The sequence below is a fragment of the Oncorhynchus mykiss genome, chromosome 3 (assembly GCF_057628025.1).
Source record: "Oncorhynchus mykiss isolate SJ-2025 chromosome 3, ASM5762802v1, whole genome shotgun sequence".
Lineage (NCBI taxonomy): Eukaryota > Metazoa > Chordata > Actinopteri > Salmoniformes > Salmonidae > Oncorhynchus > Oncorhynchus mykiss.
This window is the reverse complement of record NC_143024.1, coordinates 6,250,001-6,272,500: the sequence shown is the minus strand read 5'-3', so window position 1 is coordinate 6,272,500 and position 22,500 is coordinate 6,250,001. Positions and strand designations below refer to the sequence as shown.

Below are 22,500 nucleotides of genomic sequence, written 5' to 3'. Positions count from 1 at the left end.
ATTATAATACTTAACAGTTATAATATTAACATGTATAATACTTAACCATGTATAATTATTAACATTATAATATTTAACATTATAATACTTTAACCTTTATAATATGTAAACATATATAATTAACATTATAATACTTACCTTTAACATTATAATACTTAACCTTTAAGGCATTAGGTTATGGCATATAATATTTAACCTCTTTATCGTACTCTGAGGCTCCTTGCATTGGAGCAGCCGCTGCAGACAAGTACTGCTGTTAGAGAGCAGGAAAAACACCTGGATATTACTCACTTAGCAGACGCTCTCATCCAGAGTCACTTACACTCAATGCATTGCCTCTAGTAAAGATGAGGTCAAGCCTGTTTCCGTGTGAGCTGGAGACGACTGGGAAAGAGCGAGGCAAGGAGGCAAGGAGGCAAGGGGGCAAGGAGGCATGGAGGCATGGAGGCAAGGAGGCATGGAGGCATGGAGGCATGGAGGCATGGAGGCAAGGAGGCATGGAGGCATGGAGGCATGGAGGCATGGAGGCATGGAGGCATGGAGGCATGGAGGCATGGAGGCAAGGAGGCAAGGAGGCATGGAGGCAAGGAGGAAAGGAGGAAAGGAGGCATGGAGGCAAGGAGGCAAGGAGGCATGGAGGCAGGGAGGCATGGAGGCAAGGAGGCAAGGAGGCATGGAAGCAAGGAGGCATGGAGGCAAGGAGGCAAGGAGGCAAGGAGGCATGGAGGCAAGGAGGAAAAATAAGGAGTTGAAAATAAATTAATCGAAGGCAGACGTCGGGAGGTTAATGTCGCCAAGTGCGAAGATCAGTGAGCCGTCGTCAGGAAATGAGTTTATCAAGATGTCAAGCTTATTAAAATAACTCTAAAGGACACCTGGTGGGTGATAGACGACACAGCAAGATTACAGTCAGACTTACGGTTCCTGTGTTTCCCAGGGACATGTGGTTAATCTGCTGTGTTATAGGACCCATCATACTGGAGGGCTGCATGGGCATGGAGAGGTCCATAGCTGGGGTTATCACAGCACCCTGGTGGATGGAGGGGAGAGAGAGAGAGAGAGAGAGACCGAGAGAGAGAGAGAGAGAGAGCGAGAGAGAGAGAGGAGAGAGAGGAAAGAGAGGAAAGAGAGGAAAGAGAGAGGAAAGAGAGAGACAGAGAGAGAGAGAGAGAGAGAGAGAGAGAGAGAGAGAGAGAGAGAGAGATACCGAGAGAGAGAGAGAGATACCGAGAGAGAGAGAGAGAGAGAGAGAGAGAGAGAGGAGAGAGAGATACAGAGAGAGAGAGAGAGAGAGAGAGAGAGAGGAGAGAGAGGAAAGAGAGGAAAGAGAGAGGAAAGAGAGAGAGAGAAGTGGGAGAGAGACAGAGAGAGAGAGAGAGAGAGAGAGAGAGAGAGAGATACAGAGAGAGAGAGAGAGAGAGAGAGAGAGAGAGAGAGGAGAGAGAGGAAAGAGAGGAAAGAGAGAGGAAAGAGAGAGAGAGAAGTGGGAGAGAGACAGAGAGAGAGAGAGAGAGAGAGAGAGAGAGAGAGAGAAGTGGGAGAGTGAGAGAAGTGGGAGAGAGAGAAAGAGAGGGAGAAGTGGGAGAGAGAGAGTGAGTGAGAGAGAAGTGAGAGAAAAAGAAAGAGAGGGAGAAGTGGGAGAGTGAGAGAGAGAGAGAGAGAGCGAGAGAAGTGGGAGAGTGAGAGAGAGACAGAGAGAGGGGAGATGCTGATGAAAATATGTTCTTAGAAATATCATGAGATACTGCATTAAAACTGTCTAAATGAGATGACACATTTACATTTTACACACACACATCAGATGGACTCCTTTTAGATCTAACACTACTGACAGGTCAACACTACTGAGAGGTCAACACTACTGACAGGTCTAACACTACTGACAGGTCAACACTACTGACAGGTCAACACTACTGACAGGTCTAACACTACTGACAGGTCAACACTACTGACAGGTCTAACACTACTGACAGGTCAACACTACTGACAGGTCTAACACTACTGACAGGTCAACACTACTGACAGGTCAACACTACTGACAGGTCTAACACTACTGACAGGTCAACACTACTGACAGGTCTAACACTACTGACAGGTCAACACTACTGACAGGTCTAACACTACTGACAGGTCAACACTACTGACAGGTCAACACTACTGACAGGTCAACACTACTGACAGGTCTAACACTACTGACAGGTCAACACTACTGACAGGTCTAACACTACTGACAGGTCAACACTACTGACAGGTCAACACTACTGACAGGTCAACACTACTGACAGGTCAATACTACTGACAGGTCAACACTACTGACAGGTCAACACTACTGACAGGTCTAACACTACTGACATGTCAACACTACTGACAGGTCAACACTACTGACAGGTCTATCAGTACTGACAGGTCAACACTACTGACAGGTCTAACACTACTGACAGGTCAACACTACTGACAGGTCAATACTACTGACAGGTCAATACTACTGACAGGTCTAACACTACTGACAGGTCAACACTACTGACAGGTCAACACTACTGACAGGTCTAACACTAATGACAGGTCAATACTACTGACAGGTCAACACTACTGACAGGTCTATCACTACTGACAGGTCAACACTACTGACAGGTCAACACTACTGACAGGTCAACACTACTGGCAGGTCAACACTACTGACAGGTCAACACTACTGACAGGTCTCTCACTACTGACAGGTTTAACACTACTGACAGGTCTCTCACTACTGACAGGTTCAACACTACTGACAGGTCTCTCACTACTGACAGGTCAACACTACTGACAGGTCAACACTACTGACAGGTCTATCACTACTGACAGGTCAACACTACTGACAGGTCTATCACTACTGACAGGTCAACACTACTGACAGGTCAACACTACTGACAGGTCTCTCACTACTGACAGGTTTAACACTACTGACAGGTCTCTCACTACTGACAGGTTCAACACTACTGACAGGTCTCTCACTACTGACAGGTCAACACTACTGACAGGTCAACACTACTGACAGGTCTATCACTACTGACAGGTCAACACTACTGACAGGTCAACACTACTGACAGGTCAACACTACTGACAGGTCTAACACTACTGACAGGTCTAACACTACTGACAGGTTTAACACTACTGACAGGTCAACACTACTGACAGGTCAACACTACTGACAGGTCAACACTACTGACAGGTTTAACACTACTGAGAGGTCAACACTACTGACAGGTTTAACACTACTGACAGGTCAATACTACTGACAGGTCTAACACTACTGACAGGTCTATCACTACTGACAGGTCAACACTACTGACAGGTCAACACTACTGACAGGTCAACACTACTGACAGGTCTAACACTACTGACAGGTCAACACTACTGACAGGTCAACACTACTGACAGGTCAACACTACTGACAGGTCTAACACTACTGACAGGTCTATCACTACTGACAGGTCAACACTACTGACAGGTCAACACTACTGACAGGTCAACACTACTGACAGGTCTATCAGTACTGACAGGTCAACACTACTGACAGGTCAACACTACTGACAGGTCAACACTACTGACAGGTCAACACTACTGACAGCTAAGGTCAGCCTGATCTGACAGAACTCTTATTCAGATAACAAAGTAGTCGCCGCATGAGATTAGACCGTTTTACAGTAAGTTTATTTTTAATCATAAAAAATATACAGTTTTTCACATAACAAAATGCTTTGCATTTGAAACAAATAACTTTTCTTATGGTGAGATTTTCCCAATACAGCACACTCCTCGTGTAAGAATAACAACCATGATTCACCCTTGATAATTGATTCTTATAGAATGTATTCTTAATTGATTCTTATAGAATGTATTTGAATTGATTCTTAAACAATGTATTCTTAATTGATTCTTATAGAATGTATTTGAATTGATTCTTAAACAATGTATTCTTAATTGATTCTTATAGAATATATTCTTAATTGATTCTTATAGAATGTATTCTTAATTGATTCTTATAGAATGCATTATTAATTGACTCTTAAACAATTGATTCTTAATTGATTCTTAAACAATTGATTATTAATGGATTCTTATAGAATGTATTCTTAATGGATTCTTAAACAATTGATTCTTAATTGATTCTTAAACAATTGATTATTAATTGATTCTTGTAGAATGTATTCTTAATGGATTCTTAAACAATTAATTCTTAATTGATTCTTAAACAATTAATTCTTAATTGATTCTTAAACAATTGATTATTAATTGATTCTTATAGAATGTATTATTAATTGATTCTTATAGAATGTATTTTTTATTGATTCTTAAACAATGTATTCTTATTGATTCTTAATTAAAAGGGAAGCACATAGCGTAGGGATATTTCAGTCCTGTAGTTTCTAAAAATTATGTGTGTATTATCTTAACCCCCAAAATGACCTCCTGATAATGTCCACTGAACTGACACATGTTTTACACACACACACGCACGCACACGCACACACACACACACACAGGGATTACTTCACTTTCAGAAACACTTTGGATTGGCAGATCTGAATACCAGGGTTGTTGCCGTTAGCCACATTCCCAATATTAAAGTATGGGAACAGTCTCTCAGTAGATCTGACTTTAAGAGTGTAGATAGGTGTCATGTATTTGGGGTCGTAGAAGTACACCTCCCCTCTGTTGTAGTCCAGCTGCACTCTGATCCTCTGGGGTCTCCTCTTCAGAGCGATGATGTCACCTCCTCCCCCTATGTACTTCCCACCGTGCTGCGATATACACCACATTCCATTCTTTGGTGTCGCATCACGCTCCCGCTTCCTGTCAATGGACTCTTTAGCCACGCCCAAAACCCAGTCAGGATGGTCCCCCACCTCCAGCTCCCAGCTGTGTATTCCTGAGCTGAACCCCTCGGAGCCAAGAACATTTGTGTACCTCATAAATCGCTCTGGGTTGTTAACGAACTGCTGGGACGTGCCTGGTCTTCTCACACTGGTCAGATCATCAGTCAGAGAGAGACTGGGATGTGCAGTGTTTGGGTCCAGAATCACAGGAGTGTATTTGAGGATCCCCAGCATCTTCTCCCAGACTCTGAACTGCAGGTTGCCCAGGTGTTTGGCCTTGTCTATCAGAACTCCTGAGGCCAGCTGTGGATCCAGCAGTGTGTACTGGGATCTTACCTTTGTGGTCCTGAAGTTCTGCAGGAATGAGATGTCTTCATCTTTCAGCTCTTCCTCTATGGTTCTGATTGCATCTGAAAGGTATGATATCTTTCTGCTCATCTCGTCAATCTTCTTCCTCATCATCTGACTCTTCTGCTCCTCTTCCTCCCTCAGTGCAGCTATCCTGGCTGCCTCTTCATCTCGTAGAAACTGGTGAAGCTTCTCAAACTCTTTCCTAATCTGTTTCTCTGTGTGCTGGACCTGACTCTTCATGTGTTCTGCTGTTTTATCACAGGCTAGTTTAACGTTGTTAAAGACCTCTAGGTTCTTCTGTAAAGGCTTCAGGGCGGTGTGGAGTTCCTCCTTAAGGTCCTGGACAACCTCGTCTACGGGGACACAGTCGTGAGATTTATGTACTTTTGAATCTCGACACACCAAGCAGACGGGCTGTTTGTCCTTCAGACAGAAGAGTTTGAATTTCTCACCGTGCAGACTGCAGAGCACCTCCGACCCAGATGAAGCTCTCTGACTGCCGTCCTGTATCTCAGAGCCAGATGAAGCTCTCTGACTCCCGTCCTGAATCTCAGACCCAGATGAAGCTCTCTGACTCCCGTCCTGTATCTCAGACCCAGCGGAAGCTCTCTGCCTTCTCTCCTGTAAGAAGGCCTCACACGCGTCATTTAACGCCAAGTTACGAGGAGGTTGAGTCATAGCTACGGGAAATCTTCTCCTACAAACTGGACATTTCCAAGGTTTCTTATCTGCCCAGTATTCCTGCTGACAGACTTCACAGAAGCTGTGGCCACATGCCAGGACGACAGGATCCCTGAAGATGTCACAGCAGATGGGACAGGAGAACCTGTCCTCTGGTAGAGATGATCCGGATGCCATTATCTCACACCGCTGCCTCTCCTCGTTCTGTAACAGCTTCTGTACTTTACTCTCCACAACTTCCACACCCAAATCCACCCCCCACCCCCCCTCCAAAAAAAGGTGAAGCTGCACTTGGAGATGACAGTTCTGACGATGGTATGTTCTTCTAATATCTCTCGGGTCTTACCCACATGAATCCAAATTAAATCGTTGTGGGGTCCACCTGAGTGGAACACCGTAGAGCTCAACGGTTAACAGTAGTGAGCTGTACTGAGCTCGGCCCTCAGAGTTTACAGACAACCAAAAGTGGTTAGACAGGTAAGTTGTGTGTTTCAGTTGACGCCAACGAAAACCCTGATCAGCCAATCAGCGATGACGTTTGATGTCAGTTACCTTTTGGTTATCAAGGAGCCTTTTATAAACGCAGGAGAACGATTGGTTGAACTTGTGTAGTGGTGTAACTATAGGAGAACGATTGGAATGTAATAGCTGTTATATATAATGACTTTAAGTTTATTTTTAATGGTATCGGTCAGCTCAAAACATACAGGGAATGATCACACCTCTGTTGGTACTAGTGACAACAACAAACAGTAACTCCCTGTTGACACCACAGTAATGTGGGTGGCTTGGTTCTCCTATCCTTGTGGGGACCTAAAAGCCTCAGGACGTCCCCACAAGTAAGGTAAAACAAGGAACATATGCTCTCTCCTGGGGGCCGTTTTTTAAGTCCCCAGGACTTAAAGACTTTTTTAAGTTTAGGGGTTTGGATTAGAATTAGGGTTCGGGTAAAAGGTTAGGGGTTAGGGTTAGGGTTATAGGTTAGGGTAAGGTTTAGGGTTATAGGTTAGGGTAAGGGTTATTTTAAGGGTTATTGTTTAGGGTTAGGGGTTAGGTTTAGGGTTACAGGTTAGGGTAAGGTTCAGGGTTACAGGTTAGGGTAAGGTTTAGGGTTATAGGTTAGGGTAAGGTTTAGGGTTATAGGTTAGGGTAAAAGTTATTTTAAGGGTTATTGTTTAGGGTTAGGGGTTAGGTTCAGGGTTACAGGTTAGGGTAAGGTTTAGGGTTATAGGTTAGGTTAAGGGTTATTTTAAGGGTTATTGTTTAGGGTTAGCGGGTTAGGTTTAGGGTTATAGGTTAGGGTAAGGTTTAGGGTTATAAGTTAGGGTAAGGGTTATTTTAAGGGTTATTGTTTAGGGTTAGGGGTTAGGTTTAGGGTTATAGGTTAGGGTAAGGTTTAGGGTTATAGGTTAGGGTAAGGTTTAGGGTTATAGGTTAGGGTAAAAGTTATTTTAAGGGTTATTGTTTAGGGTTAGGGCTTAGGTTCAGGGTTACAGGTTAGGGTAAGGTTTAGGGTTATAGGTTAGGGTAAGGTTTAGGGTTATAGGTTAGGGTAAAAGTTATTTTAAGGGTTATTGTTTAGGGTTAGGGGTTAGGTTCAGGGTTACAGGTTAGGGTAAGGTTTAGGGTTATAGGTTAGGGTAAAAGTTATTTTAAGGGTTATTGTTTAGGGTTAGTGATTAGGTTCAGGGTTATAGGTTAGGGTAAGGGTTATTTTAAGGGTTATTGTTTAGGGTTAGGTGTGTGTGTGTGTGTGTGTGTTGTTTGTGTATGGGTATGTGTGTGTTTGTGTATGGGTATGTGTGTGTGTGTGTGTGTGTGGGTATGTGTGTGTGTGTGTGTGTATGTGTGCGTGTGTGTGTGTGGGTATGTGTGCGTGTGTGTGTGGGGGTATGTGTGTGTGTGTGTGTGTGTGTGTGTGTGTGAGTGTGTGTGTGAGTGTGTGTGTGTGTGTGTGTGTGAGAGAGAGAAATAGAGAATATTACACACGACACCAAGACCAGAGGTAGATCACATGACACCTAGACCAGAGATAGATCACATGACACCTAGACCAGAGGTAGATCACATGACACCTAGACCAGAGGTAGATCACATGACACCTAGACCAGAGGTAGATCACATGACACCTAGACCAGAGGTAGATCACATGACACCTAGACCAGAGGTAGATCACATGACACCTAGACCAGAGGTAGATCACATGACACCTAGACCAGAGGTAGATCACATGACACCTAGACCAGAGGTAGATCACATGACACCAAGTCTAGAGGTAGATCACATATCAAGACCAGAGGAAGTCCCACCAGGCCAGGACCAGAGTGGCTGAAGGAGGTCTCACCAGGCCAGGATCATAGTGGCTGAAGGAAGTCTCACCAGGCCAGGATCATAGTGGCTGAAGGAAGTCCCACCAGGCCAGGATCATAGTGGCTGAAGGAAGTCCCACCAGGCCAGGATCATAGTGGCTGAAGGAGGTCTCACCAGGCCAGGACCATAGTGGCTGAAGGACTTTTTAAGAAAGATCTCAGGATGCACCGCCCAAATGGGACTCTGTTCCCTATATAGTGCACTACTTTTGACCAGGGCCCATAGGGAACGTAGGGACGGATTACAGAATATTGGGATAGAATACAGAATGTAGGGATGGAATACAGAATGTAGGGATGGAATGCAGAATGTAGGGATGGAATACAGAATGTAGGGATGGAATACAGAATGAATGTAGGGATGGAATACAGAATGTAGGGATGGAATACAGAATGTAGGGATGGAATACAGAATGTAGGGATGTAATACAGAATGTAGGGATGGAATACAGAATGTAGGGATGGAATACAGAATGTAGGGATGGAATACAGAATATAGGGATGGAATTCAGAGTGTGGGGATGGAATACAGAATGTAGGGATGAAATACAGAATGTAGGGATGGAATACAGAATGTAGGGATGGAATACAGAATGTAGGGATGGAATTCAGAGTGTGGGGATGGAATACAGAATGTAGGGATGGAATACAGAATATAGGGATGGAATACAGAATGTAGGGATGGAATACAGAATGTAGGGATGGAATTCAGAGTGTGGGGATGGAATACAGAATGTAGGGATGGAATACAGAATATAGGGATGGAATACAGAATGTAGGGATGGAATACAGAATGTACGGATGGAATACAGAATGTAGGGATGGAATACAGAATGTAGGGATGGAATTCCGAATGTAGGGATGGAATACAGAATGTAGGGATGGAATACAGAATGTAGGGATGGAATACAGAATGTAGGGATGGAATACAGAATGTAGGGATGGAATACAGAATGTAGGGATGGAATACAGAATATAGGGATGGAATACAGAATGTAGGGATGGAATACAGAATGTAGGGATGGAATACAGAATGTAGGGATGGAATACCGAATGTAGGGATGAAATACAGAATGTAGGGATGGAATACAGAATGTAGGGATGGAATACAGAATGTAGGGATGGAATACAGAATGTAGGGATGGAATACAGAATGTAGGGATGGAATACAGAATGTAGGGATGAAATACAGAATGTAGGGATGGAATACAGAATGTAGGGATGGAATACAGAATGTAGGGATGGAATACAGAATGTAGGGATGGAATACAGAATGTAGGGATGGAATACAGAATATATTGTGCCATTTAGGACGTAGTCCAGACCGCTACAGTTCAGTAGCTCCAGTCAGACAAAGAGGAGAAGCTCAGAGATCCCTAACCTGCTGCTAATGTCTGCTGATCTCTGTAAACCAGCTATAACAGCAGACACTGAGGTAAGTGGACACTAGATAACAAGGTGATCTCTATAAACCAGCTATAACAGCAGACACTGAGGTAAGTGGACACTAGATAACAAGGTGATCTCTATAAACCAGCTATAGCAGCAGACACTGAGGTGAGTGGACAATAGATAACAAGGTGATCTCTGTTAACCAGCTATAACAGCAGACACTGAGGTAAGTGGACACTAGATAACAAGGTGATCTCTATAAACCAGCTATAGCAGCAGACACTGAGGTGAGTGGACACTAGATAACAAGGTGATCTCTGTTAACCAGCAGGAGGGAGACACTGAGGTAAGTGGACACTAGATAACAAGGTGATCTCTGTAAACCAGCTATAGCAGCAGACACTGAGGTTAGTGGACACTAGATAACAAGGTGATCTCTGTTAACCAGCTATAACAGCAGACACTGAGGTGAGTGGACACTAGACAACAAGGTGATCTCTGTTAACCAGCTATAACAGCAGACACTGAGGTTAGTGGACACTAGATAACAAGGTGATCTCTGTTAACCAGCTATAGCAGCAGACACTGAGGTTAGTGGACACTAGATAACAAGGTGATCTCTGTAAACCAGCAGGAGGGAGACACTGAGGTGAGTGGACACTAGATAACAAGGTGATCTCTGTAAACCAGCTACAGCAGCAGACACTGAGGTGAGTTGACACTAGATTACAAGGTGATCTCTGTAAACCAGCTATAGCAGCAGACACTGAGGTAAGTGGACACTAGATAACAAGGTGATCTCTGTTAACCAGCAGGAGGGAGACACTGAGGTAAGTGGACACTAGATAATTGCATAGTAGCACCTCTCTCTCTCCCTCTGTATCTATATATATATATATATATATATATTTCTCTATCTCAGTGTGTCTCTCTCTCCCTCTGTATCTATATATATATATATATATTTCTCTATCTCAGTGTCTCTCTCCCTCTGTATCTATATATATGTATATATATATATTTCTCTATCTCAGGGTGTCTCTCTCTCTCTCTCTGTATCTATATATATATGTATATATATTTCTCTATCTCAGTGTCTCTCTCTCTCCCTCTGTATCTATATATATATATATTTCTCTATCTCAGGGTGTCTCTCTCTCCCTCCCTCAATATCTATATATATATATATATATATTTCTCTATCTCAGGGTGTCTCTCTCTCTCTCTCCCTCCCTCAATATCTATATATATAGATATATATTTCTCTATCTCAGGGTGTCTCTCTGTATCTATCTCTCTCTGTATCTATCTATATATATATATTTCTCTATCTCAGTGTCTCTCTCTCTCCCTCTGTATCTATATATATAGATATATATTTCTCTATCTCAGTGTCTCTCTCTCTCCCTCTGTATCTATATATATAGATATATATTTCTCTATCTCAGGGTGTCTCTCTGTATCTATCTCCCTCTGTATCTATCTATATATATATATTTCTCTATCTCAGTGTCTCTCTCTCTCCCTCTGTATCTATCTATATATATATATTTCTCTATCTCATTGTCTGTCTCTCTCTCTCCCTCTGTATCTATATATATATATATATATATATATTTCTCTATCACAGTGTCTCTCTCTCTCCCTCTGTATCTATATATATATATATATATTTCTCTATCTCAGTGTCTCTCTCCCTCTGTATCTATATATATATATATATATTTCTCTATCTCAGGGTGTCTCTCTCTCTCTCTCCCTCCCTCAATATCTATATATATATATATATATTTCTCTATCTCAGGGTGTCTCTCTGTATCTATCTCTCTCTGTATCTATCTATATATATATATTTCTCTATCTCAGTGTCTCTCTCTCTCCCTCTGTATCTATATATATATATAGATATATATTTCTCTATCACAGTGTCTCTCTCTCTCCCTCTGTATCTATATATATATATATATATATTTCTCTATCACAGTGTCTCTCTCTCTCCCTCTGTATCTATATATATATATATATATTTCTCTATCACAGTGTCTCTCTCTCTCCCTCTGTATCTATATATATATAAATATATTTCTCTATCTCAGTGTGTCTCTCTCTCCCTCTGTATCTATATATATATATATATTTCTCTATCTCAGTGTGTCTCTCTCTCCCTCTGTATCTATATATATATATATATTTTTTTCTCTATCTCAGTGTGTCTCTCTCTCCCTCTGTATCTATATATATATATATATATATATATATTTCTCTATCTCAGTGTCTCTCTCTCTCCCTCTGTATCTATATATATATATAGATATATTTCTCTATCTCAGTGTGTCTCTCTCTCCCTCTGTATCTATATATATATATATTTCTCTATCTCAGTGTGTCTCTCTCTCCCTCTGTATCTATATATAGATATATTTCTCTATCTCAGTGTGTCTCTCTCTCCCTCTGTATCTATATATAGATATATTTCTCTATCTCAGTGTGTCTCTCTCTCCCTCTGTATCTATATATAGATATATTTCTCTATCTCAGTGTGTCTCTCTCTCCCTCTGTATCTATATATATATATATTTCTCTATCACAGTGTCTCTCTCTCTCCCTCTGTATCTATATATATATATATTTCTCTATCTCAGTGTGTCTCTCTCTCCCTCTGTATCTATATATATATATATATATATATATATATATATATATATATTTCTCTATCTCAGTGTGTCTCTCTCTCCCTCTGTATCTATATATATATATATTTCTCTATCACAGTGTCTCTCTCTCTCCCTCTGTATCTATATATATATATATTTCTCTATCTCAGTGTGTCTCTCTCTCCCTCTGTATCTATATATATATATATTTCTCTATCACAGTGTCTCTCTCTCTCCCTCTGTATCTATATATATATATATTTCTCTATCTCAGTGTCTCTCTCTCTCCCTCTGTATCTATATATATATATATATATTTCTCTATCTCAGTGTGTCTCTCTCTCTCCCTCTGTATCTATATATATATGTATATATATTTCTCTATCACAGTGTCTCTCTCTCTCCCTCTGTATCTATATATATATATATATATATATATATATTTCTCTATCTCAGTGTGTCTCTTTCTCCCTCTGTATCTATATATATATATATATATTTCTCTATCTCAGTGTGTCTCTCTCTCCCTCTGTATCTATCACTATTTTTGCCATTTTAATTCCAATGTCTTTTCTCTGCCTTTGTTTTCTTCACTACGCAGTGACAAGACTATGTCTCCCTCCCAAGTAGCAGACTATTCCCTATGTAGTGCACTACTTTTGACCAGAGCCTATGGGGCAGTATATAGGGAACAGGGTACCATTTGCGACACAGACTATGGGATCAGCTCACAGGCTGATATAGACGAGGTCTGATCTAGTGGGCTCTTCCTCTGCTCCTCTTCCCAGGCTGATATAGACGAGGTCTGATCTAGTGGGCTCTTCCTCTACTCCCCTTCCCAGGCTGATATAGACGAGGTCTGATCTAGTGTGCTCTTCCTCTGCTCCTCTTCCCAGGCTGATATAGACGAGGTCTGATCTAGTGAGCTCTTCCTCTGCTCCTCTTCCCAGGCTGATATAGACGAGGTCTGATCTAGTGGGCTCTTCCTCTGCTCCTCTTCCCAGGCTGATATAGACGAGGTCTGATCTAGTGAGCTCTTCCTCTGCTCCTCTTCCCAGGCTGATATAGACGAGGTCTAATCTAGTGGGCTCTTCCTCTGCTCCTCTTCCCAGGCTGATGTAGACGAGGTCTGATCTAGTGGGCTCTTCCTCTGCTCCTCTTCCCAGGCTGATATAGACGAGGTCTGATCTAGTGGGCTCTTCCTCTGCTCCTCTTCCCAGGCTGATATAGACAAGGTCTGATCTAGTGGGCTCTTCCTATGCTCCTCTTCCCAGGCTGATATAGACGAGGTCTGATCTAGTGGGCTCTTCCTCTGCTCCTCTTCCCAGGCTGATATAGACGAGGTCTGATCTAGTGGGCTCTTCCTATGCTCCTCTTCCCAGGCTGATATAGACGAGGTCTGATCTAGTGGGCTCTTCCTCTGCTCCTCTTCCCAGGCTGATATAGACAAGGTCTGATCTAGTGGGCTCTTCCTCTGCTCCTCTTCCCAGGCTGATATAGACAAGGTCTGATCTAGTGGGCTCTTCCTATGCTCCTCTTCCCAGGCTGATATAGACGAGGTCTGATCTAGTGGGCTCTTCCTATGCTCCTCTTCCCAGGCTGATATAGACGAGGTCTGATCTAGTGGGCTCTTCCTATGCTCCTCTTCCCAGGCTGATGTAGACGAGGTCTGATCTAGTGGGTTCTTCCTCTGCTCCTCTTCCCAGGCTGATATAGACGAGGTCTAATCTAGGGGGCTCTTCCTCTGCTCCTCTTCCCAGGCTGATGTAGACGAGGTCTGATCTAGTGGGCTCTTCCTCTGCTCCTCTTCCCAGGCTGATATAGACAAGGTCTGATCTAGTGGGCTCTTCCTATGCTCCTCTTCCCAGGCTGATATAGACAAGGTCTGATCTAGTGGGCTGCCAATATGACAGAAGGGTTTAGTTGAAAACACATTCACAGAATAGCATCATCTCCCTCGCGCAAAAAATATCGAACACCGCTCTGGAAAATCAATTAGAGACATGAAGACAGATTTCTGCACCTCCCTCCATCACTACATACCTATTCTACTTCTCTCTTTATTTTTCTCTCCTTCTATTTCTCTCTCTCTCTTATTTCTCTCTCTCTCCTATTTCTCTCTCTCTCTTTCTCCTATTTCTCTCTCCTATTTCTCTCTCTCTCTCCCTCTCTCTCTCCTTCTATTTCTTTCTCTCTCCTATTTATCTCTCTCTCTCTCATATGTCTCTCTCTCTCCTTCTATTTCTTTCTCTCTCCTATTTATCTCTCTCTCTCTCTCTCATATGTCTCTCTCTCTCCTTCTATTTCTTTCTCTCTCTTATTTATCTCTCTCTCTCTCATATTTCTCTCTCTCTCCTTCTATTTCTTTCTCTCTCCCATTTATCTCTCTTTCTCTCTCTCCTATTTTTCTCTCTCTCCTATTTCTCTCTCTCTCTCTCTCCTATTTTTCTCTCTCTCTCTATCTCTGTGTCTCTCTCTCTCTCTGTCTCTCTGTCTCCTTCTCTGTCCCTTAACAGGATACAATGACCCCAGCTTCAATACTCTGCCTCTGGCCAATTCAAATAAGGAATTTGGTTCTGTCTCTGTGAAGCTGGGAGGTAATTGGATGGTGGGCTGTGTGAGCTGCTCTGGATTACAGGCCTCCGGGTGTGTGTGTCCGTCCCATATTATGTAGATACTGTACTATGTAGGTACTGTGCTATGTAGGTACTGTGCTATGTAGGTACTGTGCTATGTAGGTACTGTGCTATGTAGGTACTGTACTATATAGGTACTGTGCTATGTAGGTACTGTGCTATGTAGGTACTGTGCTATGTAGGTACTGTACTCTGTAGGTACTGTGCTATATAGGTACTGTGCTATGTAGGTACTGTGCTATGTAGGTACTGTTCTATATAGGTACTGTGCTATGTAGGTTCTGCACTATGTAGGTACTGTACACTGTAGGTTGTGTGCTATGTAGGTAGTGCACTATGTAGATACTGTGCTATGTAGGTACTGTGCTATGTAGGTACTGTGCTATATAGGTACTGTGCTATGTAGCTAGTGCACTATGTAGATATTGTACTATGTAGATACTGTGCTATGTACATACTGTACTATGTAGGTACTGTGCTATGTAGGTACTGTACTATGTAGGTTCTGTGCTATGTAGGTACTGTGCTATGTAGGTACTGTACTATGTAGGTACTGTGCTATGTAGGTACTGACCTATGTAGATACTATGCTATGTAGGTACTGTGCTATGTAGGTACTGTGATATGTAGGTACTGTGCTATGTAGGTACTGTGCTATGTAGGTACTGTATTATGTAGGTTCTGTGCTATGTAGATACTGTGCTATGTAGGTACTATACTATGCTGGTACTGTGCTATGTAGGTACTGACCTATGTAGGTACTGTGCTATGTAGATACTGTGATATGTAGGTACTGTGCTATGTAGGTACTGTGATATGTAGATACTGTGGTATGTAGGTACTGTTGTGTAGGTTCTGTGCTATGTAGACACTGTGCTATGTAGGTACTGTACTATGTAGGTACTGTGCTATGTAGATACTGTGCTATGTAGGTACTGTACTATGTAGGTACTGTGCTATGTAGATACTGTGCTATGTAGGTACTGTGCTATGTAGGTACTGGGCTATGTAGGTACTGTGCTATGTAGGTACTGTACTATGTAGGTTCTGTGCTATGTAGATACTGTGCTATATGGGTACTGTGCTATGTAGGTACTGTGCTATGTACTGTGTAGTGTGTGTGAGCTGTAGAGCTGCTGTGAGAGGGCCAGGGACGTGTGGGGACAGACAAGAAACAGAGCCCAGACGCTCTCTACCAGACCTGTAGGGCCCAGTCCCTCTCTACCAGACCTGTAGGGCCCAGTCCCTCTCTACCAGACCTGTAGGGCCCAGTCCCTCTCTACCTCTCTACCAGACCTGTAGGGCCCAGACCCTCTCTACCTCTCTGCCAGACCTGTAGGGCCCAGACCTGTAGGGCCCAGACGCTCTCTACCAGACCTGTAGGGCCCAGACCCTCTCTACCTCTCTACCAGACCTGTAGGGCCCAGACCCTCTCAACCAGACCTGTAGGGCCCAGACGCTCTCTACCAGACCTGTAGGGCCCAGACCCTCTCTACCTCTCTACCAGACCTGTAGGGCCCAGACCTGTAGGGCCCAGACGCTCTCTACCAGACCTGTAGGGCCCAGACCCTCTCTACCTCTCTACCAGACCTGTAGGGCCGACCCTCTCTGCCTCTCTACCAGACCTGTAGGGCCCAGACGCTCTCTACCAGACCTGTAGGGCCCAGACCCTCTCTACCTCTCTACCAGACCTGTAGGGCCCAGACCTGTAGGGCCCAGACGCTCTCTACCAGACCTGTAGGGCCCAGACCCTCTCTACCTCTCTACCAGACCTGTAGGGCCCAGACCCTCTCTGCCTCTCTACCAGACCTGTAGGGCCCAGACCCTCCCTACCTCTCTACCAGACCTGTAGGGCCCAGACCCTCTCTACCAGACCTGTAGGGCCCAGACCCTCTCTACCAGACCTGTAGGGCCCAGTACCTCTCTACCAGAACTGTAGGGCCCAGACACTCTTTACCTCTCTACCAGACCTGTAGGGCCCAGACCCTCTCTACCAGACCTGTAGGGCCCAGTCCCTCTCTACCAGACCTGTAGGGCCCAGTCCCTCTCTACCTCTCTAGCTGACTACATCAGTACTACAGCTGACTACATCAGTACTACAGTTGACTACATCAGTACTACAGCAGACTACGTTGGTACTACAGCAGACTGAATAAATACTACAGCTGACTACATCAATACTACAGCTGACTACATAAATACTACAGCAGACTACATCAATACAACAGCAGACTACATCAATACTACAGCTGACTACATCAATACTACAGCAGACTACATCAGTACTACAGCTGACTACATCAGTACTACAGCTGACTACATCAGTACTACAGCTGACTACAACAGTACTACAGCAGACTACATCAATACTACAGCTGACTACAACAGTACTACAGCAGACTACATCAGTACTACAGCAGACTACATCAGTACTACAGCTGACTACATCAGTACTACAGCTGACTACATCAGTACTACAGCTGACTACATCAGTACTACAGCAGACCACATCAGTACTACAGCAGACTACATCAGTACTACAGCAGACTACATCAGTACTACAGCAGACTACATCAGAACTACAGCTGACTACATCAGTACTACAGCTGACTACAACAGTACTACAGCAGACTATATCAGTACTACAGCAGACTACATCAGTACTACAGCAGACTACATTGGTACTACAGCAGACTGAATCAATACTACAGCTGACTACATCAATACTACAGCTGACTACATAAATACTACAGCAGACTACATCAATACTACAGCAGACTACATCAATACTACAGCTGACTACATCAATACTACAGCAGACTACATCAGTACTACAGCTGACTACATCAGTACTACAGCTGACTACATCAGTACTACAGCTGACTACAACAGTACTACAGCAGACTACATCAATACTACAGCTGACTACAACAGTACTACAGCAGACTACATCAGTACTACAGCAGACTACATCAGTACTACAGCTGACTACATCAGTACTACAGCTGACTACATCAGTACTACAGCTGACTACATCAGTACTACAGCAGACCACATCAGTACTACAGCAGACTACATCAGTACTACAGCAGACTACATCAGTACTACAGCAGACTACATCAGAACTACAGCTGACTACATCAGTACTACAGCTGACTACAACAGTACTACAGCAGACTATATCAGTACTACAGCAGACTACATCAGTACTACAGCAGACTACATCAGTACTACAGCTGACTACATCAGTACTACAGCTGACTACATCAGTACTACAGCAGACTACATCAGTACTACAGCAGACTACATCAGTACTACAGCTGACTACAACAGTACTACAGCAGACTACATCAGTACTACAGCAGACTACATCAGTACTACAGCTGACTACATCAGTACTACAGCAGACTACATCAATACTACATCAATACTACAGCAGACTACATCAGTACTACAGCTGACTACAACAGTACTACAGCAGACTACATCAGTACTACAGCAGACTACATCAGTACTACAGCAGACTGCATCAGTACTACAGCTGACTACAACAGTACTACAGCAGACTACATCAGTACTACAGCAGACTACATCAGTACTACAGCTGACTACATCAGTACTACAGCAGACTACATCAATACTACATCAATACTACAGCAGACTACATCAGTACTACAGCTGACTACAACAGTACTACAGCAGACTACATCAGTACTACAGCTGACTACATCAGTACTACAGCAGACTACATCAATACTACATCAATACTACAGCAGACTACATCAGTACTACAGCTGACTACAACAGTACTACAGCAGACTACATCAATACTACAGCTGACTACATCAGTACTACAGCAGACTACATCAATACTACATCAATACTACAGCAGACTACATCAGTACTACAGCTGACTACAACAGTACTACAGCAGACTACATCAATACTACAGCAGACTACACCAATACTACAGCTGACTACATCAGTACTACAGCTGACTACATCAATACTACAGCTGACTACAACAGTACTACAGCAGACTACATCAGTACTACAGCAGACTACATCAGTACTACAGCAGACTACATCAATACTAAAGCTCAAGCTGTCCTCCTCTAAGGTTCTCACATTCAGGAGAAATATGTGAGGGACTGTCCAATGGGCTTTGAAAACACTTACACAGATAAAGTAACTCAGCTCACGCAGACACATGCAAGCACACACACACACACACACACGCACACACGCACTCACACACAAACACACACACACACACACACTATTGCGATGGCTGGGTTGTACTCACGGTAGGCTGCATAACATACTGTTGATGAGGCATCCAGGATGTATTCTGGACCTGTGGAGAGACATATTAGGTGTTGGTACCTCAACTCCTCTGATTACATCCTCCTTCCCTCCATCTCTATAACCCTCCATCCCTCCATCCCTCCACCCCTCCATCCCTCCATCTCTCCATCCGTCCATCCCTCCACCCCTCCATCGCTATAACCCTCCACCCCTCCATCCCTCCATATCTATAACCCTCCATCCCTCCATCCCTCCATCTCTATAACCCTCCATCCCTCCACCCCTCCATCACTAAAACCCTCCACCCCTCCACCCCTCCATCTCTATAACCCTCCATCCCTCCATCTCTATAACCCTCCATCCCTCCACCCCTCCATCACTAAAACCCTCCACCCCTCCACCCCTCCATCTCTATAACCCTCCATCCCTCCATCTCTATAACCCTCCATCCCTCCACCCCTCCATCACTATAACCCTCCATCCCTCCACCCCTCCACCCCTCCACCGCTCCATCCTTCCATCCCTCCACCCATCCATCCCTCCATCCCTCCATCCCTCCATCTCTATAACCCTCCACTCCTCTACCCCTCCATCTCTATAACCCCCCACCCCTCCATCCCTCCATCTCTATAACACTCCATCCCTCCATCTCTATAACCCTCCACCCCTCCACCCCTCCATCTCTATAACCCTCCACCCCTCCATCCCTCCATCTCTATAACCCTCCATCCCTCCATCTCTATAACCCTCCATCCCTCCATCCCTCCATCTCTATAACCCTCCACCCCTCCATCCCTCCATCCCTCCATCTCTATAACCCTCCACCCCTCCATACCTCCATCTCTATAACCCTCCACCCCTCCATCTCTATAACCCTCCACCCCTCCATCCCTCCATCTCTATAACCCTCCACCCCCCATCTCTATACCCTCTATCCCTCCATCCCTCCATCTCTATAACCCTCCACCCCTCCATCCCTCCATCTCTATAACCCTCCACCACTCCATCCCTCCATCCCTCCATCCCTCCATCTCTATAACCCTCCACCCCTCCACCCCTCCATCTCTATAACCCTCCACCCCTCCATCTCTATAACCCTCCACCCCTCCATCCCTCCATCTCTATAACCCTCCACCCCTCCATCCCTCCATCTCTATAACCCTCCACCCCTCCACCCCTCCACCCCTCCATCCCTCAATCTCTATAACCCTCCACCCCTCCATCTCTATAACCCCCCACCCCTCCATCTCTATAACCCTCCACCCCTGCATCCCTCCACCCCTCCATCTCTATAACCCTCCACCCCTCCATCCCTCCATCTCTATAACCCTCCATCCCTCCATCTCTATAACCCTCCACCCCTCCATCTCTATGACCTTCCATCTCTATAACCCTCCACCCCTCCATCCCTTCATCTCTATAACCATCCATCCCTCCATCTCTATAACCCTCCACCCCTCCATCTCTATAACCCCCCATCTCTATAACCCTTCACCCCTCCATCCCTCCATCTCTATAACCCTCCACCCCTCCATCTCTATAACCTTCCATCTCTATAACCCTCCTCCCCTCCATCCCTCCATCTCTATAACCCTCCATCCCTCCATCTCTATAACCCTCCACCCCTCCATCTCTATAACCCTTCATCTCTATAACCCTTCACCCCTCCACCCCTCCATCTCTATAACCCTCCACCCCTCCATCTATATAAACCTCCAACCCTCCATCTCTATAACCCTCCACCCTGCATCCCTCCACCCCTCCATCTCTATAACCCTCCACCCCTCCATCCCTCCATCTCTATAACCCTCCATCCCTCCATCTCTATAACCCTCCACCCCTCCATCTCTATAACCTTCCATCTCTATAACCCTCCACCCCTCCATCTCTATAACCATCCATCCCTCCATCTCTATAACCCTCCACCCCTCCATCTCTATAACCCTCCATCTCTATAACCCTTCACCCCTCCATCCCTCCATCTCTATAACCCTCCACCCCTCCATCCCTCCATCTCTATAACCTTCCATCTCTATATCCCTCCATCTCTATAACCCTCCACCCCTCCATCTCTATAACCCTTCATCTCTATAACCCTTCACCCCTCCACCCCTCCATCTCTATAACCCTCCACCCCTCCATCTATATAACCCTCCAACCCTCCATCTCTATAACCCTCCACCCCTCCATCTCTATAACCCTCCACCCCTCCATCTCTATAACCCTCCATCTCTATAACCCTCCACCCCTCCATCCCTCCATCTCTATAACCCTCCACCCATCCATCTCTATAACCCTCCACCCCTCCATCTCTATAACCCTCCATCTCTATGACCCTCCATCCCTATAACCCTCCATCTCTATAACCCTCCACCCCTCCATACCTCCATCTCTATAACCCTCCACCCCTCCATCCCTCCATCTCTATAACCCTCCATCCCTCCATCTCTATAACCCTCCACCCCTCCATCTCTATAACCCTTCATCTCTTATAACCCTTCACCCCTCCACCCTCCATCTCTATACCCTCCACCCCTCCATCTATATAACCCTCCAACCCTCATCTCTATACCCCTCCACCCCTCCATCTCTATAACCCTCCACCCCTCCATCTCTATAACCCTCCATCTCTATAACCCTCCACCCCTCCAACCCTCCATCACTATAACCCTCCACCCATCCATCTCTATAACCCTCCACCCTCCATCTCTATAACCCTCCATCTCTATGGACCCTCCATCTCTATAATCCTCCATCTCTATAACCCTCCACCCTCCATCCTCCATACCTCCATCTCTATAACCCTCCACCCCTCCATCCCTCCATCTTCTATAACTTCCATCTCTATAACCCTCCACCCTCCATCCCTCCATCTCTATAACCCTCCATCCCTCCATCTCTATAACCCTCCACCCCTCCATCTCTATACCCATCATCTCTATAAACCCTGCACCCCTCCACCCCTCCATCTCTATACCCTCCACCCCTCCATCTATATAACCCTCCAACCTCCATCTCTATAACCCTCCACCCCTCCATCTCTATAACCCTCCACCCCTCCATCTCTATAACCCTCCATCTCTATAACCCTCCACCCCTCCATCTCAATAACCCTCCATCTCTATGACCCTCCATCTCTATAACCCTCCACCCCTCCATCCCTCCATACCTCCATCTCTATAACCCTCCACCCCCCTCCCTCCATCTCTATAACCCTCCACCCCTCCATCCCTCCATCTCTATAACCCTCCAC

At 44.6% G+C, this 22,500-nt stretch overlaps 2 protein-coding genes across 2 annotated transcripts in view; both read right to left on the bottom strand.

Moving 5' to 3' along the window:
• Positions 1-175: 175 nt before the first annotated feature.
• LOC149984282 (RNA-binding motif, single-stranded-interacting protein 3-like) overlaps positions 176-22,500 on the bottom strand; it is a 235,655-nt gene continuing 213,330 nt past the window's right edge. The window contains exons 10-12 of the mRNA XM_090230528.1: positions 19,246-19,296; positions 920-1,030; positions 176-253 (exon numbers count right to left, since the gene is read on the bottom strand). Coding sequence (XP_090086654.1) covers positions 176-253; positions 920-1,030; positions 19,246-19,296 — 240 coding nt within the window. The remainder of the gene's footprint in view (positions 254-919; positions 1,031-19,245; positions 19,297-22,500) is intronic.
• On the bottom strand, positions 3,680-6,303 carry LOC110515032 (zinc-binding protein A33). The gene has a single exon (XM_021594101.3). It carries the CDS (start codon positions 6,063-6,065, stop codon positions 4,527-4,529), a length of 1,539 nt encoding a protein of 512 aa, XP_021449776.3. The 5' UTR covers positions 6,066-6,303; the 3' UTR covers positions 3,680-4,526.